Raw genomic sequence first — 18,476 nt, 5'->3', positions numbered from 1 at the left:
CTAGGACATCAATCAAGAATCATGGTGCTGGGTGCTGTACAGACAGGCTGTAAAAAGAGACAGTCCTTGTGTCCTCCATTCATCAATGAGGGAAACAGCCCAGTTCAGAGCAGTCCAGCACTGTCCCCTCCCAAGCATGGCATGGAGAACAAACCCTTCAGTGTTTCATTTGGTAGGAAAAGAAAACAGACCAGGGCCAAAAACGAAGCGGGGACTGCTGCAGGGCTAAAAATCACCAGGATTATTGAACTGTTTTTGTTTCCAAGAAACTGAATTAAGATGATTTTTAAGGGGTCAAAATTCTGGTGTCTAGATCTCGTAATGCCCCCCTCCTGCCTCGAGGGACACAGAAAGCTAGGATGGCTGGCTTGGTGCTGTGGGCGTCACAGTAAAATGCATGGAGCTACTATCTGCAAGCAGATACTATTTTGAGATGGGGCCTGCTGCATACTAAGCTGGAAAAGGCATTGTGTGGTGGTGAGATGATTTCTGCTGAGTTATCCTTCTCTCAGAATGCATCCAATCTGAACAGTGAATACCTAATCAGGGCTCATAGGAAGCCAAACTCCAGCGCCCGAACAAGACAGCATTATTCTCAGACAGCGTGCTATTTTACTCCTGGAAAGGCAAAGGGGAAATAACAAGCCCCTTCTCTCATCTTTCTTGTGTTTTTGAACATGCAAAGCTAAAGATCAGCAAGGATCTAATTCTGTGTTAAAATATTCAGCTTCCTGCTGCATCTGCCCCGCCCTGAGACTTGGCACTGAAATCTGCACTGCATGAGAAAGCGCTTTTTAAATCTGCTTCCTTCTTGCAGCACCTCCAGCTTTGACCCTCTCAGGTCTCACATGCGAAGAAGGGTTCCACCTGGCCAGGTGGAGCCGACCAGAGTCAGGCGACTGACCTAGATGAGCCCTGCTTTGAGCTGGTCTGGCAATTCCGACCTTCTGAATTGTTAACAAAATTCCAATTGCAGCATCTTTATTTTCAGTGATGGAAGAGCCAGAGAGCACTCAGCTTCGCACTCTGATCTCAGAAACAACGGGGAGTCCTTGTGGCACTGTAGAGATTAAAAAATTAATTTGGGCATCAGCTTTCATGGGTTAAATTCCACTTCATCAGATGCATGGAGTGAAAATACAGTAGTCAGGTATAAATATACAGCACATGAAAAGATGGGAGTTGCCTTACTAAGTGGGAGGTCAGTGCTACTGAGGCCAATTCAATCATGGTGGATGTGGCTCATTCCCAACAGTTGACAAGAAGCAGTGAGTATCAACAGAGCATGGCCCCACAGTATGCCAACATTTTTATGGCTGATTTAGAACAACGCTTCCTCAGCTCTCGTCCCCTAAAGCCCCTACTCTACTTGCGCTATATTGATGACATCTTCATCATCTGGACCCATGGAAAAGAAGCCCTTGAGGAATTCCACCATGGTTTCAACAATTTCCATCCCACCACCAACCTCAGCCTGGTCCAGTCCACACAAGAGATCCACTTCCTGGACACTACAGTGCTAATAAACAACAGTCACATAAACACCACCCTATACCGGAAACCTACTGACCGCTATTCCTACCTGCATGCCTCCAGCTTTCACCCTGACCACACCACACGATCCATCGTCTACAGCCAAGCTCTGCGATACAACCGCATTTGCTCCAACCCCTCAGACAGAGACAAACACCTACAAGATCTCTGTCAAGCTTTCTTACAACTACAATACCCACCTGCAGAAGTAAAGAAACAGATTGATAGAGCCAGAAGAGTTCCCAGAAGTTACCTACTACAGGACAGGCCTAACAAAGAAAATAACAGAACGCCACTAGCCGTCACCTTCAGCCCCTAACTAAAACCCCTCCAACGCATTATTAAGGATCTACAACCTATCCTAAAGGATGACCCAACACTCTCACAAATCTTGGGAGACAGGCCAGTCCTTGCCTACAGACAGCCCCGCAACCTGAAGCAAATACTCACCAACAACCACATACCACACAACAGAACCACTAACCCAGGAACTTATCCGTGCAACAAAGCCCGTTGCCAATTGTGCCCACATATCTATTCAGGGGACACCATCACAGGGCCTAATAACATCAGCCACACTATCAGAGGCTCGTTCACCTGCACATCCACCAATGTGATATATGCCATCATGTGCCAGCAATGCCCCTCTGCCATTTACATTGGTCAAACTGGACAGTCTCTACGTAAAAGAATAAATGGACACAAATCAGATGTCAAGAATGATAACATTCATAAACCAGTCGGAGAACACTTCAATCTCTCTGGTCACGCAATCACAGACATGAAGGCATGCTATCTTAAAACAAAAAAACTTCAAATCCAGAATCCAGCGAGAAACTGCTGACTTGGAATTCATTTGCAAATTGGATACTATTAATTTAGGCTTAAATAGAGACTGGGAGTGGCTAAGTCATTATGCAAGGTAGCCTATTTCCCCTTGTTTTTTCCTACCCCCCCCCCCCGGATGTTCTGGTTTAACTTGGATTTAAACTTGGAGAGTGGTCAGTTTGGATGAGCTATTACCAGCAGGAGAGTGAGTTTGTGTGTGTGGTTTTTGGGAGGGGGGGTGAGGGGGTGAGAGAACCTGGATTTGTGCAGGAAATGGCCCAACTTGATTATCATGCACATTGTGTAAAGAGTTGTCACTTTGGATGGGCTATCACCAGCAGGAGAGTGAATTTGTGTGGGGGGGTGGAGGGTGAGAAAACCTGGATTTGTGCTGGAAATGGCCCAACTTGATGATCACTTTAGATAAGCTATTACCAGCAGGACAGTGGGGTGGGAGGAGGTATTGTTTCATATTCTCTGTGTGTATATAAAGTCTGCTGCAGTTTCCACGGTATGCATCCGATGAAGTGAGCTGTAGCTCACGAAAGCTCATGCTCAAATAAATTGGTTAGTCTCTAAGGTGCCACAAGTACTCCTTTTCTTTTTGCGAACAGAGGGAAAATTATTTTTTGTAGTGACCCAGCCACTCCCAGTCTTTATTCAGGCCTAATTTGATGGTGTCAGATTTGCAAATTAATTCCAGTTCTGCAGTCAACTGTTGGAAATGGGACACATCCACCCTAATTGAATCAGCCTCATTAGCACTGACCTCCCACTTGGTAAGGCAACTCCCATCTTTTCATGTGCTGTATATTTATACCTGCCTACTGTATTTTCCACTCCATGCATCTGATGAAGCGGGTTCTACCCCCCAAGTTTATGCCCAAATAAATGTGTTAGTCTCTCAGGTGCCACAAGGACTCATCTTTTTGCTGATACAGACTAACGCGGCTGCCCCTCTGATCTCAGCTTCAGTTTGAAGGGCTGGCAGTTAGAAAGAACAATCTGCAAACTGCACAATCTCAAAATACGTGTAAGGTGGCAAGCAGGTGTGATCTGGAGAAACAGCCAGTGAGAACCCCCCACGGATATTAAGGGCAATTTCCCTGCAAAAAACACATTGGAAATCTATTGCGCTCCTGCCTTTGATCACAATTTTGCACCAAGCTGTGTTGGCAGTGCTCAATTGTCTAATTTAGAATCAGCTACATAGACAGCAATGGGAAAATTCCAGGGCAATTAGGATCAAATCTCTGCTAGTGTAAACTGGCCCAGCTCCACTGATGTCAAGTCCCGTGGAGCTGTGACAATTTACACCTGCTGAGAATTTGGCCCTTAGTTTCTACCTGGCCCATTATCTTATACTGAGTGCACGCTGCCAATGGATTAAGTATCTCTTTGCAGGGTTTATGGGCAAGGTAGGATCTCTATTTGGGCATGTGTACCCCTTAGTTTCTCATTTTAAGTTTCTCCCCAGTAAGATGTAACTTGATTAGAGAGAAATAATAGGATATACGTTCAACTTCTCACAGCAGTTAGATAGTAACGATAGTGAGGGAGACAGTTAATAAACCCTCCTCAGCATTTCTTCTAGGGTAGGCAGCTTAGGGCAGATGAGATTTATCATTCACTATGGAAAGTGACATTTACATTAGTCGGACAACATGAAAATGGCAACAAACAGACAGAGTACACATGTTTTTAAAGCACATGGCGCTTCACCAGTAGAGGGAGCTTGTGCATCATTGGCTTTTCATGACCACGGCTTGCCAAGAGGAACAGGTTGGGTCAGTTGGAGAGATGCAATGTTCTGAACTGTAGTGCATGGAAATATTTGCACCAGCTGTCTCAGGAAGAGTCAGCTACAAGTGAGTCTGGGCAGGGCAGAATGCAAGGGTTTCATCCAGTGGGAGAGAGAGAGGCGAGGAGGAAGGCAGCTGAGATTCCCAGCAAGACCATAGACTGTGGGATAGGATCAAGGGTTACAGACAGTCAGTCAAGAGAAAGGAGTGGGGAAATGGGGAAGCTAAAGCATTTGGATCCAAGGCATGGCAATGATTCCAGTCTGGGTCCTTTCCGCTGAGACGCGGAAAGCATGTTCAGCAACCTGCTTGCACCAAGACAGGACAATGGCTCAGCATAGTGAGAGCTGGGATGAGATTCCTAAGTACACACCTGCCTCTAGAGCAATTCTTCACCTGCTGCTTGGGAAATCGGACCTGCTTGGTGGAATCAGAGACCTGCTTGGTGCCTATAATTCACACCAGTACCACGCCCGCTGATTGCCCTGGAGGAAGATGCACTGAATCTCAAATGCTATTTCAGTGCCGTACCTTAGGGCCCAGGTTTGGACAATTGATATCAACCTGCTGTCCACATTGTTCGACCACTAGTGCATAGAACTGCTGATAAATTGCAGCCAAAGAATTCCGCTTCTCCCAGAAAATCAATGCTAAGAGAGAAAGCACAATATACTCTCAGCTGAGCTGCAGGATGGGGAAGGGTAAATGGATGAGAAGTGTAGCACGTTAGCCACTGACCAAGCAGCCAGGCACCATGCCCAGCTCTCCCGGGTATGTTTCAAGGTGGGGAGGGGACACCACTTAAAAGATATTTTCTCTTGCATGTCGCGCTCCAGCCGCTTTGCAACACGGTGTGTAACCAGTGTCTGGAGAAGCAAAGAATCCTTACGTCAGGTCCTTGGCGTCCAGTCAGCCCTCTGGGTCCAGGAAACCCCTGCAGACCCATTTGACCTCGAACTCCTGGGGGCCCTTTCATCCCCTGTGGCCCACATTCTCCCTGGAAACAATAAGACATAAATACATCATGGAGGGCCTGGCTGCACCTCTTGCTGCCCTTTCACTGGCATGAACCGAGATGAAAATGGACGAGGTCTTTGTAATAAGCAACTAGTGTGACTATCTCAGCTCCTAACACTGCAGGACAGCCATTTCCTTGCTCCCCCTCTGGATAGTCAGTCTTCTTTTATCCTTGGGTCTCTTCAATCTCATCATGCTGCATTCATGGCAGAATGGAAGGGGAAAAGGAAACAGCCTTAATTAACCCTAAATGCCCTTTCTCTGATGTGGTCTCCCCTTCAGACCACACCATGATCAAGGTCACCAGAACATGGCTCTTGTTATCCAGCTTGTTCTGCAGCCACAACCACCCTCCATGTTTTATTCCTGGCAAGTCCCTTCTAGCCCAGGCCCTGGGAAATTAGATAGACCTCAACCAAATCCCAGGATCCAAATAACCCTGAACTGTTATTCCCACCCAGTTCTGAATTTGAAAGCTCACCCCCACCTCTGATTCAGAGTCAACACCACCGGACAACGTCTTCCTCAGAAACACCACGCCCTATCCGGTCTCCTTACCATGACCAGTGGGGTGAAGCCCAAACAAGACATGCCTCTCCACCTCATCAGAGTGCTCCAAGATTTGGGGCTGAGCAGGACACGCCTGTCTATGATATGTATATGGCCCCAATTACTGTGTTATCTGAGCACCTCACACTGTTCAATGTATTTATTCCCGGAACACCCCTGTGCAGCAGGGTCATGTGGTTATTCCCACTGTACAGAGAAGGAATTGAGGTACAGAGAGACTAAGTGACTTGCCCAAGGTCACACAGGGAAGTCTGTGGAGGAGCAGGGAACTGCACCCAGATTGCCCAACTCCTAGCCACTGGACCAGCCTCTCTCACCAAAAATAACATCCTTTTCAGATTAAAAAGAGCTGCCTAAGGTGTGAGGAGAACAGAGCAATCGGGCGCTCCAGCTGAAATTTTCATCTAGTGACATCAGCTCCTAAGAAATCCTTGTTGAAATTCTGCCACTAAAGTGAAAGTAAGGATGGGGTGATCTCCCTCCTTCTGATGGGGTCGCCTCCCTTTCTGGACACTTGCCTAGAGCATCCCTGGCAGAGAGACGTATCCAGACGAGGGCCCAAAACTTAGTGTTGGGCCAGTAACTGGGTTGAAGGGGAAAGGGAAGAATTATTTGTGCTTATTTTCATTTTAAAAAGGGCTGAGATATTCTCTCTCTCTCTCACACACACACACACACTTTGCCCACAGTTCATGAATAAATCATGAAAAGGCCCTGACCGTGTTGTAGGCTGCAACCTACACACCTGAGCCAGGCCTGGAAATATGGTGAACAGGGGTCAGATGCAGGGAAATGCGTCTAGACATGCAGGAACGAATGGGGCTAGGAACACTTTGCAGCTCAGTTTAACCTTGCAGCAGTTCAGTGCTCTAGTGTAGACAGGCCATTAGTTAAACCAGATGAGCAGCCACAAACCTCCCCATAACTTACTGCGCTATCCTGCCGTGTCTGTACCACTCTCTCCAGCTGCCCTGCTACATGGGAGGTGGTTCCAAGGCTTAACATCTGGAAGGCCTAACAGGTGGAAACTGGGTAACTGAAGCACCAAAGCCAGGTTTCTCCAGAGCAGTATATTATATTGGAATTGGAAAAGGTTCAGAAAAGGGCAAGAAAACGATTAGTGGCATGGAGCAGCTTACGTATGAGGAGAGATTAGGAAGACTGGGACTTTTCAGTTTGGTAAAAAGACGACGAAGGGGGGATATGTTAGAGGTCTATAAAATCACGAAAGGTGCGGAGAAAGTAAATAAGGAAGTGTTATTTGCTCCTTCTCATAACACAAGAACTAGGGGTCACCCAATGAAATGAATAGGCAGCAGGTTTAAAACAAACGAAAGGAAGTGTTTTTTCCACACAACGCACAGTCAGTGGAACGCCTTACCAGAGGATGTTGTGAAGGCCAAGACCAGAACAGGGTTCAAAAAGGAACTAGATAAATTCATGGAGGAGAGGTCCATCTACGGCTATTAGCCAGGATGGGCAGGGATGGTGTCCCTAGCCTCTGTTTGCCAGAAGCTGAGAAGGGGTGATGGGATGGATCACTTCATGATTACCTGCTCTGTTCATTCCCTTTGCGGAATCTGGCATTAGCCAGTATGAGACGGCAGGATACTGGCCTAGATGGCCCTTTGGTCTGACACAGTATGGCCGTTCTTATGTTCTTAGTATTCTCTGTTTGATCTGTGTGAGATGCTATTCTGGGGGCACTGGAACAATTTGAATAGTGAGGATGCTAAGAGCCATTGAACCAAACTGTAAACTCTATATAATGGAAACAACTTCAATCCAGGGGGCATACCATCACCCCTCGTTCTAGCACCTCTGTTCTGGGGTGCAGTGCTCGGTTCCCCAGTTAATTCTCTTTCAAGATAGACCCCCCCAGAATCTCATGAAACCTGCTCTCTACATACAGGACACTAGAGCAAACACATAGCCCATTGCTTTTACAGCAAGGCCTCTGCTTTGCAGGCAAAGCATCAATTAACCATGAAATTAGGAGTGGGGGAATCCTCTGTTTTCAAGGGCCTAAGGGAGAATATATCAGGTCCCAGATATCTGAGTGACCAATCCCCTCCTCTGTCCTTCCAAGCCAGCTGAGGTCAGCCAGGTGGTCCCTTCCTTCCCACCAACAATCCCATGTGGATGGGGTCCAGGACAGGACATTTTCAGGTCACAGATCAATTCTGGGGCACGAAGGGCATTCTAATGGATATGGTGCTGGACTGGGATTCAAGGGACCTGACTTCAAATCCCACCTCAGCCACAGAGTTCCCTGTGTGACCTTTGGCAAATCAATTGACCCCAGGCCTCAGCTCCCCACCTGTACACGGGAATCAGGCTGCCAGATCCCACAGGAAGTAAACCCCATTCCATTAGTGACTGTGAGGTGTTGACACTCTGGTGATGGGGCCATGTAAATACCTTGATAACTGGATTTATGGAATTCCCCTGCCTGGGCTCTGCCAGAGCCCCTCTCGGGCCTGGTCTTCCAGGCTCAGTCAGGGCAGAATCTTTTCTATTTGAGTCAGGTTCATCTTTGGCCATTTGGGCAATTTCCCCCTCATCTCATCCTCTGCGTGTTTGGCCCCTTGTTTGACAGAGCGACCGGTTTTCTCTGGGCCCAGCTCAGGGGCGGTTTTTGCCATTATTACTTTAGCTTCCATAACCCTTATTCTGACTCGCGATGTGCTTCCATGCCACTAAATGCAAATCGCTCCGTGCAAAGAGGAGATGTACAAAGGGCTGGAGAACCTGGTGCATGTTCTACATCCAGCTGGGAGCAAGAACCCCTCCTGCAGCAAGGAGCTCAGAAGACAGTGGCCAGGAATACCTGATTGCACTGGCAGAGCAAGAGGTTCTCTCTTATGACACTCGTCTTAGAGCTTGCCTTTCCCTGCAGCCATGTCTTTGCCAGGGAAACTTCCCCTGCTATCAAGCCTCTTATTAAACACTGAACCCCTGATGAGAACTGAATCCAATACCAGAGGGGACTAGCTAGGCCGGGCAGATGCACAGGAGAGCAACGGTGGGAGGAATCCTCCCAGACCCGAGCTGCAGTGCCGAGGACACTGTGTGTTGGAGTGGGATGAAGGACAGGAGTACCTGGGCAACCGCAGATCTTCTGGCCCCTCCCTGTCCTTCTTATGCCCCACCCACTCCATTCTGCCATTCAGGGGGCTCCTAGAAAAGCTTAGCTCTGTAGTGGGAAGGGCATTCTGTGTGGCCCACCCTCTATTGCAAAGGGAACCACACTAACCCCATTGCTGAGGGCCTGGGCTCCCAGATGGGGGCACGGCTAATTTAGCTCTCTATGCAGCGTTGCCAACGCTCATGATTTTATAAGAAGTCTCACAATATTGGGGCTAAAAGCCCCAGCTTTTGGAGTCATGTGATTACACGAGAATATCAGCTTCCATTTAATAAGAAAACCAGGGGGTGGGGGGAGGGGAAGTAAGCATCTAGCACTCATACCCATGGAGAAAAGCTTAAAACACTGACTCCTAAAGGCTCATGAACCAGAAGTCAAATAAAAAGAACCCAACGTTAAACGAACAAATGAACAAACAAACAAACAAACAAATCAAGATTTTTAGCTGATCTCATGATTTTGGGGGGCCTGACTCATGAATTTCGATCACTTGGCATTGGCAATGCTACCAATAAGAATGTTTAAAAAAGGGGTCCAGAATTTCAGCAGGTGACCGCTAGAGTAACTTTCCTGGCATGGCGGGATCTTCTTTATACAAACCTCCCCTTAGTGAGGCTGCTGTGTACAAGGAGCAGAGACTTGCCCTGTTGAGAAGGGTGCTAGAATAAAGGTCCCTAGTGATTCTAATTGTTTATTCTTCAAGTGCCAGGAGAGAACTCAGTCTAATTATTAGTACAATACAACCAGCTCAGACATGCTCTGAGACTACATGACCACATTTAAACAGCAGGGAGGAATGGGAAAACTACAGAAATTAGTATGAATGCCTCTGAATGCCAGCCACTGGGTGTACTGTACCTTGTCTCCTTTGGTTCCCATGTCCCCTTTCACTCCATCTGTGCCTTCGCCACCCTGTAATAACAGCACACGTTAAGAGTGCAACTTCTCAGGAGACCAAACTGTGATGTTCTCCATGGCTGAGGAGCACAGCGATCCGCATTCAGCATCGGAGAGGAAGCTTTCGCCGGTTTTGCTCAAAAGTTCATTCTTGATGATCTTTCCACAGCTAAAAGGAAAGTCCCTTTCTACCCAGACCAGAAAGCTGCAATGTGATCCTACATGCCAGATACTCCGGGAACTTTAGACCCCTGCAGGTAGCTTTAGCGCCCCTGTAAAATGGTGGAAGAGGAGTGTATGGCAAGGAGGTCAACAGTAGACCTCCTACAGTTTGGAGTTGATGAAAATATTAGTTGTTTGGGGCAGAAGGAAGGACCACCTGCACTGCGATTAACAAATAAAGTAACTTCCCTTCTGCTTTATATTGGGATCCCGGCCCCTACTCCCCCCACCCCAGCTCAAACGCACACTTCTTAATTTGGGATTTTGGTGCTTATAAAACATGACAGCCCATTATCTCTGACTTGGCAGAGGCATGACATGGGCAGATACTCGGAAACCTTCCACACACAAAGCTCAACGCTGACACGCAGCAAGTCCTGCTACTATTGTTTCAAGCAGTGTGCGCCGGCTACGTTGATTGCTGACGGACCTTTTGTGATGTACAGCAGGAGCTAAGAGGAGACCACTCAATCTGCTTTGAGCTGTGACCCTCTGTAGGGAAGGACCAGAAATCAGAACTCCAAAAGGTAACAGGTCAGTGCATTGCCCCTCAGTGCTGTACAGCCTACCCCTGGTTCGTGTATGCCGAAAGATCCCAAGACCACATCCAAGAGCAGCAAACATGCGGTCTTGCACCCTGCTGACTAAAGTACTAGTTAAACTCTATCCAGAGACTTACTTGCTCCAACTTCCAACATCCTTCCTAACTAACCCCAAGGCCATCTGTCCACATAGCATAAAGTTCAGGAAGAGGAAGCAGGAGAGTTGGGTTTTACTCCCAGCTCTGTTACAGTTTCACTGCGTGTGACCTGGGCTGAACTGTACGGAAGTTTCCCCATCTGTAAAATGGGGGTTATATCTCAAATGGGGGAGGAGGAGTATACAGAAGGGAGGCCAAATGTCTGAACATTTGTGGAGAGCTCTGAGACACTCAGATGCAAGGGGAATGAAAAGTACCACTGTTCTTCCTGATAGGAGATAATGTTTCAGGGATCTTTAACAATCCAACTCCCAATAATTAGGATGTGTCTAAACAAGGAAAAAAGGTATGGTCTTACCACAGGTTAACGATCTTGTGTGACAACTATAAATGCTTTGTCTTTGGATGGTTTAGACACAACAAATTCTGCATCTCAGCAGGGGGCTAGACGAGATGACCCTTGCGGACTCTTCTAACCCCATGGTTCTGATTCACTAGGATTCTACCTCATGTTAGTTACCATGTGGTAAGAACACACCTTTTCTTTCTACTGAAGACAAGGATTTAGAAGGCAGAGGCCCTTCTGTCTCTTCAGAAAGCTCCCAAAACTCAGAGGATGTCAAGGGAGTATAAGAGTGGCTCTCTATTTTTCTTCCCAAAGGACCATACGTAGCTTTCAGTATGAACTCTGATACCAGGGATCAGGCTTCCAGCAAGTCCACAGTATATCAAACCCCCAAAGCAACGTAGGAAAGCCATATCGGGACCAGAGCCATTGAGGCTAATTCCATTATGCAGGCCAAGTAAGGTGATTAGATGTCCCAATTTTACAGGGACAGTCCTGATATTCAGGGCTTTTTCTTATGCAGGCGCCTATTACCACCCCCATCTCGATTTTTCACACTTGCTATCTGGTTACCCTAAGGCCAAGTGACTTACCTGGTCTCCTGGGCGTCCCTTTGAACCTGGCATTCCAATCAACCCCTGAAAGAGACAGAAAAACATTCAATGCAACTCTAAAAAAAACACACACACAAAAATCCACACAGGCCTTCAAAACCTCCCCGGGTGAAAGGTATTTGCCAGAAAATTAAGCGTCTGAACTTCATGGGAAACACCAGCCTCATTTGCAGAATGTCACTGCTGGTGATCCCATGGCAAGGTGAAAGGGAGAGGCCTCCTCCTAAGCACCCCCTTGTGGCCCCAGGACAGCCCTGCAAGTGGACCCCTCACCTCAGTTTCCCTTTTAAGTCCTCAGTAACTCCATGGAAGATTATCTTCTAGGCCATCATTAGATTGGCTCTTAAGGGATGTCAATATCAGAAGCAAAAGCCTTATGGGAATCCCCCACACTGAGACACGGCCCCAGCATGGTCAACGATTGCACCCCAACCCTACTACTAAGCAGGGAGCATAAAGAGCTCTGGCTGTGTGAATTGGTGAAAGACTACAAGTGTGTGAGGGGGCTGCAAGCAGGCTTCAAGCAAGTCAGCAGCAAGAGCTATTCTGGCAGATCGGTGGTATATAGGAAAGCCATGGAGAGCTGCTTTTAAGTATATAGCAGTGTAGGGAAGGCACTGAGAATGACCTGGCCTTAGTCTTTCCTGCTGAAAAGAACACATGAGGCGTTAAGCCCCTCCCAATCAGGGTGGAGTACCCCAGGACTCAAGACTCCAGGTTTCCCCAGAAATCTACCTAGGGCTTAGCTTTCGCAACAGTGTTACTCTAGTAGGGGGAGCTTCCCCATTGCACACACAAGCATTCCCTATATGTCCAGCATGGGGACTATGATGTTGCAGCAGTATTATGTGGGGGCTGCTGCGTGCAGAGCTCTCACTTTCCAATCTTATAGCTGGCCCATTTCCTAACAGGGCAGAGGCCCAGCCACATGTGCAGATAAATGCATATGATTCTACAATGTACCAACGCACACAGGGAAAGAAAGCTAGCTTGGCTTTGTCTCATTTGTGCATTGGGCAGGATCTCAAACGGTCTACGGTGTTCTCCATTGGTAGCAGCAGGGCTCCAGAAAGAAAAATGGAGCTAAGGGAAAGACCCAGTGGATTTCCCTCATTATTCACTCCAATGCAATGTACCAGTTCAGGTTACGAATTGGAGCAATATGGCATAAAGAATTCACCATGCCCAAAGCCTCTCCACTCCCACCCTCACCCATAATGAGCTGGGGCATGGAAAGATATATCCATGCAGACTTACCATGGGGCCTTCTTGACCATGCTCTCCTCTTAGCCCAGCAGGACCAACTGCTCCCTGCAAACAGAAATAACTGCATAAAAACAGCTTCATGAAAAGGCTGCCATGTTTTAATTAACTCATCAAGGCTGACTGTTATTAAAAGGCAACACGTCAACTCGGAGAAATCCAAACTGAGCGACAGCACGAGGGAAAAACGGTGGAGGGTGGGTAAAAAAAATCAGATCCCATTTCCAAAGAAGGAGGAATGGGGGGAGTGGGGATCGTGAGTCTCCCAAAAGGGAGATTTCTTCATTTGATATCAAAAGTTCAATGAATTCTGTACACTTCCCACTCCATAGGCAAGACTCCCAGATGCCAGACTCTTCACTCGGCATGCACAGGGCACTTGGCCACAGCAGCTATGGGAAAGGAGGTGCCAAGGACCCATTTTGGCCATGAATGGGCTATCAACATTATACACACTGACAGGTTTCAGAGTAGCAGCCGTGTTAGTCTGTATTCACAAAAAGAAAAGGAGTACTTGTGGCACCTTAGAGACTAACAAATTTATTGGAGCATAAGCTTTCGTGAGCTACAGCTCACTTCATCGGATGCATTCAGGGGAAAATACAGTGGGGAGATTTATATACACAGAGAACATGAAACAATGAGTGTTACCATACACACTGTAAGGAGAGTGATCACTTAAGATGAGCTATTACCAGCAGGAGAACGGGGCGGGGGGGGGGGGCTTTTGTAGTGATAATCAAGGTGGGCCATTTCCAGCAGTTGACAAGAACGTCTGAGGAACACTGGGGGGTGGGGGAAATAAACATGGGGAAATAGCTTTACTTTGTGTAATGACCCCTCCACTTCCAGTCTCTATTCAAGCCTAAATTAATTGTATCCAGTTTGCAAATGAATTCCAATTCAGCAGTCTCTCGTTGGAGTCTGTTTTTGAAGTCTTTTTGTTGAAGAATTGCCACTTTTAGGTCTGTAATCAAGTGACCAGAGAGACTGAAGTGTTCTCCGACTGGTGTTCGAATGTTATAATTCTTGACATCTGATTTGTGTCCATTTATTCTTTTATGTAGAGACTGTCCAGTTTGACCAATGTACATGGCAGGGGGGCATTGCTGGCACATGATGGCATATATCACATTGGTAGATATGCAGGTGAACGAGCCTCTGATAGTGTGGCTGATGTGATTAGACTCTATGATGGTGTCCCCTGAATAGATATGTGGACACAGTTGGCAACGGGCTTTGTTGCAAGGATAGGTTTCTGGGTTAGTGGTTCTGTTGTGTGGTGTGTGGTTGCTGGTGAGTATTTGCTTCAGGTTGGGGAGCTGTCTGTAAGCAAGGACTGGCCTGTCTCCCAAGATCTGTGAGAGTGATGGGTCGTCCTTCAGGATAGGTTGTAGATCCTTGACAATGCGTTGGAGAGGTTTTAGTTGGAGGCTGAAGGTGATGGCTAGTGGCGTTCTGTTATTTTCTTTGTTGGGCCTGTCCTGTAGTAGGTGACTTCTGGTACTCTTCTGGCTCTGTCAATCTGTTTCTTCACTTCAGCAGGTGGGTATTGTAGTTGTAAGAATGCTTGATAGAGATCTTGTAGGTGTTTGTCTCTGTCTGAGGGATTGGAGCAAATGCAGTTGTATCGTGTGGTGTGATCTGGGTGAAAGCTGGAGGCATGTAGGTAGGAATAGTGGTCAGTAGGTTTCCAGTATAGGGTGGTGTTCATGTGACCATCGCTTATTAGCACCATAGTGTCCAGGAAGTGGATCTCTTGTGTGGACTGGTCCAGGCTGAGGTTGATGGTGGGATGGAAATTGTTGAAATCATGGAGGAATTCCTCAAGGGCTTCTTTTCCATGGGTCCAGATGACGAAGATGTCATCAATGTAGCGCAAGTAGAGTAGGGGCATTAGGGGACGAGAGCTGAGGAAGCGTTGTTCTAAGTCAGCCATAAAAATGTTGGCATACTGTGGGGCCATGCGGGTACCCATAGCAGTGCTGCTGATTTGAAGGTATACATTGTCCCCAAATGTGAAATAGTTATGGGTTTGGACAAAGTCACAAAGTTCAGCCACCAGGTTTGCTGTGACATTATCGGGGATACTGTTCCTGACGGCTTGTAGTCCATCTTTGTGTGGAATGTTGGTGTAGAGGGCTTCTACATCCATAGTGGCCAGGACTTCACTACAAAAGGTTTTCTCCCTCCCCCCGCTCTCCTGCTGGTAATAGCTCATCTTAAGTGATCACTCTCCTTACAGTGTGTATAGTAACACCCATTGTTTCATGTTCTCTGTGTATATAAATCTCCCCACTGTATTTTTCCACTGAATGCATCCGCTGAAGTGAGCTGTAGCTCACGAAAGCTTATGCTCAAATAAATTTGTTCGTCTCTAAGGTGCCACAAGTACTCCTTTTCATTATACACACTGTTTTTCTGAATGACTGTTGGTGACATCCATTCCAATGGGAGCAAAGGGATGATACTCTACTGTTCATAAGGCAGCCTCTTCTAACTGATCAGAGGATCACCCAATACCTGCATCTAATCATGCAACTCTGCATTTACCAATTACCACCAATGTCTCTGCTTATCCATCAGACTCCATCTTTTTCTACACCTATAGTCATTCTCTAACCTTTATGGCAGTTAATGGCCAGTGACCAAGTCAACAATAAGTGTGGGAGGAGAAAGACAACAGAACCCTCCCCTACCCCAAGGTTTCAGGATTGTGCCAGATCCAAGTGTGAAAAAGACCAAATTCCAGCTCTAAGCGTCTCTCTCGCTCTCTTTTGACTGTGAGTTAGAGCCTGCAGCTCAGACAAATGGATTGGAAACTGCTAAAAATGGAATCACTACGTAGGATATATGTCTGTGCCACCTACCTCAGAGTTTTATATGTCTGCCCATCACCGAAGGAACTGAATACTTTCCACTTAAAATCAATAGCAACAGCAAAAGTTCCTAGTGGACATGATGGAGTTACTGGCCCTTCTCCCCTTTTGGGGTAGAATATTTGGAGTTTTTTGCCCTTCTTTCTTTTTTCCCCTAAGATTTTACAATTTCCTCTTTTCCCTCCTTTTGGCTAGTAGGAATTTAGGGGTCAGAAAGCAGCATTGTGAGTATCATTCTTATGGTAGAAAGGCATTTTCCACATGCTAGAGCTTGTTTTCTTTCACTTGGACAGGGAAGGAGGATGGTTCTGCAGACAGTCAACACAGCAAAGGCCCAGAGAAAGCCACTTACCTCTTCTCTTTAAGTGGGGCAGTATGGGAGCATTTCATAGCAACGTCCCACTCTCTACACTCACTACCAATGCCAGGCGAGGCCCAGTCAAGGCTACAGTGGTTATCTTCAAAAACCTAAGCAACTGGGGTTTGGTTACCTCAGTCTACTGCAACCTGATATGGTTTCTGCCATCAGCAAAAACACTTCAGCCATATGCCCCCAGGTACGGAGGCTAAGGGTAAGGTCCTCTCAGAGTATACCTGTCACAGCCATGGCTTGGGTGGTCAGACCTTGTGGTTGGGGCAGGAGGAGACGTTGAGCCAATGGTCAGAGACCAGGGGCAGGGATCAGGAATAGGTCAGGAAAGTAGGAACAAGGGACAAGTTAGGTAAGCAGGACTCGGGAATCAAGTGAGAAGGCAGGGGCCGATGTAGCTACTAGCCAGGAATTCACCCCCTTGCACAGATTACTTCCAGTGCCTCCTTCTGGCTTAAATAGCATAGCTGGACCAACCAGTGGGGCCAAGCACTCCTCCAATCAGGACTCCCATGGACTGTGCCTCTGGTGGGGCTAGGGTTCCTTTAGCCACTCGGCCCCCCAGATACTAGCAAGCCATCAGATACTGCCGGTATGCAAAGGTTGCCTGGGGACCTGAAGACCCAGGTTCGAGACCCATGGATCCTCACAATCTCCATACTGCAATCAGAGGGTAGACACACCCAAGCTGGCGTTAGTCGAGCTGGCTTTAGTCTGGCCAGCTCAGGTCCCAGAGTTGTGAAACAGCAGCAGGACAGGAGAGCCCCATAAGTGTTCCTGGCAGGCTGGTACAGCCCATGCTACAGCAGCTTCACTGCTCCAGGCCCTGAGTTAGCTAAATTAAAGCTAGCTCAGGTATGTGACATGAGCTTCTATCACATCCTGTGAGTACAGCACAGACATACCAGCAACAGAAATCCCTGGGCTTTGGAATTTATTCCCACCAGAGATCAAGCTGAGCTCACAGGCAAACTCCGCTGTCTGTGCAGGCCTCTACCTAAGTCCTGGAGCCAAACGGGCACCACTTGGAGCTTGCTCAATTCAGGCAAGTAGCTCAGGGGAGGGCAAGAGCATTTTGCTCCCTTCAGGGCTATAGGTACCAGATACTAGAGTGATGGGCTCATTACATCAGGCAACCTCACTAACAATGACATATTATTGCAACGGCAGCAAGATGGGGAAGAACGTATTTAACTCTATGTATGGGGGAAACAGACTCTTACAGGGTCTCCTTTAGGCCCAGAGGATCCTTCTATCCCAAGTGGACCCTAGAGAGAAAAAGAAAGAAAATAAGTTGTAAATATAGGCAAGAATAGAGACCCCATTCTTTCGAGTTTAAATGAAGTCAAAGCCAAATCCGTTCCAGCCTCCTTCAAATCAGGGTGGGGGAAGATGTCACTACAGGTCAAGGGCAGCATTTGCTCATTCGCCTTGTGCTATTTCTTTCACTCCACTGTCTGTTCAAATGCCATGTACCCTCAAGCCCTGTGCTCAGTGATTTACGGCTATTGGCGATGCAGGATCTCAGGTGATTTCATCTCATGAGCCCTGGCTCCTCCTACCCTCCCAGTCTTACACAGTTTCAATTTAGATTTCCTGCAAGTGAAACTCTCCCAAGCCATGGTGACAGATGGATGAGGAGGGGTCAGAACTAGAAAACAATCCTGGTGAATTGTCCATGGGGATGGAGAAACTTGTCCCAAGCTTTCCTACAGCCCATTACGGAAACAGGGTGGATCTGGATGTATATTTTCATGCCAACAACAATGTTTTTCCATGTGTACTACTCCACCTGGGGTACGGTTTGCTTACATTCGTCTTTTCCTGCATCTTCATCGGTCTTTTCTCCTTCCACTAACCCCTCTGAGCTGGTCTACCCATACTGGCAGGTGTCCCTGCCAGTGCTATGCTAAATGAGGAAAACAGCCTCTTCTTCGAACCACTGCTCTTCCTGCAGTGTAACCTCCCTTCCAGTCTTTGATCTCACCTGCAGCACAGAGAATCAGGCTCCAGTCCTCAGCAGGAGGTGAGGAAAAGGTTTCGGATCTCGCAGCGTAACTTACTAGAAGGTTCCATACTAAGATGCACACCCAGCCATGCCCTTGCCCCCCGTCTGGCCCCACCTGGCTGGTGGTGGAGACGGGGCTGGTTGGAATGGGGGCTCTGGCTTCAGCTGTGGGGGCAAGAGGGAGGGCTGACCAGAGTCAAGTGAGGGGCCCACTAATCCTCAAATAGCCCTCACCCTGGGATCACTGCCTCACCCTTGCATCCATAGTGACCCTGCCTC

General features: G+C 47.5%; 1 protein-coding gene across 1 annotated transcript in view; it reads right to left on the bottom strand.

Annotated features, from left to right (window-relative positions):
- Positions 1-18,476, bottom strand: part of LOC140899299 (uncharacterized) — a 258,414-nt gene that overhangs the window by 59,175 nt on the left and 180,763 nt on the right. The window contains exons 22-26 of the mRNA XM_073314570.1: positions 17,413-17,457; positions 12,935-12,988; positions 11,657-11,701; positions 9,757-9,810; positions 5,053-5,160 (exon numbers count right to left, since the gene is read on the bottom strand). Of these exons, the coding sequence (XP_073170671.1) occupies positions 5,053-5,160; positions 9,757-9,810; positions 11,657-11,701; positions 12,935-12,988; positions 17,413-17,457 (306 nt within the window). The remainder of the gene's footprint in view (positions 1-5,052; positions 5,161-9,756; positions 9,811-11,656; positions 11,702-12,934; positions 12,989-17,412; positions 17,458-18,476) is intronic.

This window comes from Lepidochelys kempii, chromosome 16, assembly GCF_965140265.1.
Source record: "Lepidochelys kempii isolate rLepKem1 chromosome 16, rLepKem1.hap2, whole genome shotgun sequence".
Taxonomy (NCBI): Eukaryota; Metazoa; Chordata; order Testudines; family Cheloniidae; genus Lepidochelys; species Lepidochelys kempii.
Note: the sequence above shows the minus strand (reverse complement) of the source record. Positions and strands in the feature narration are given on the sequence as shown.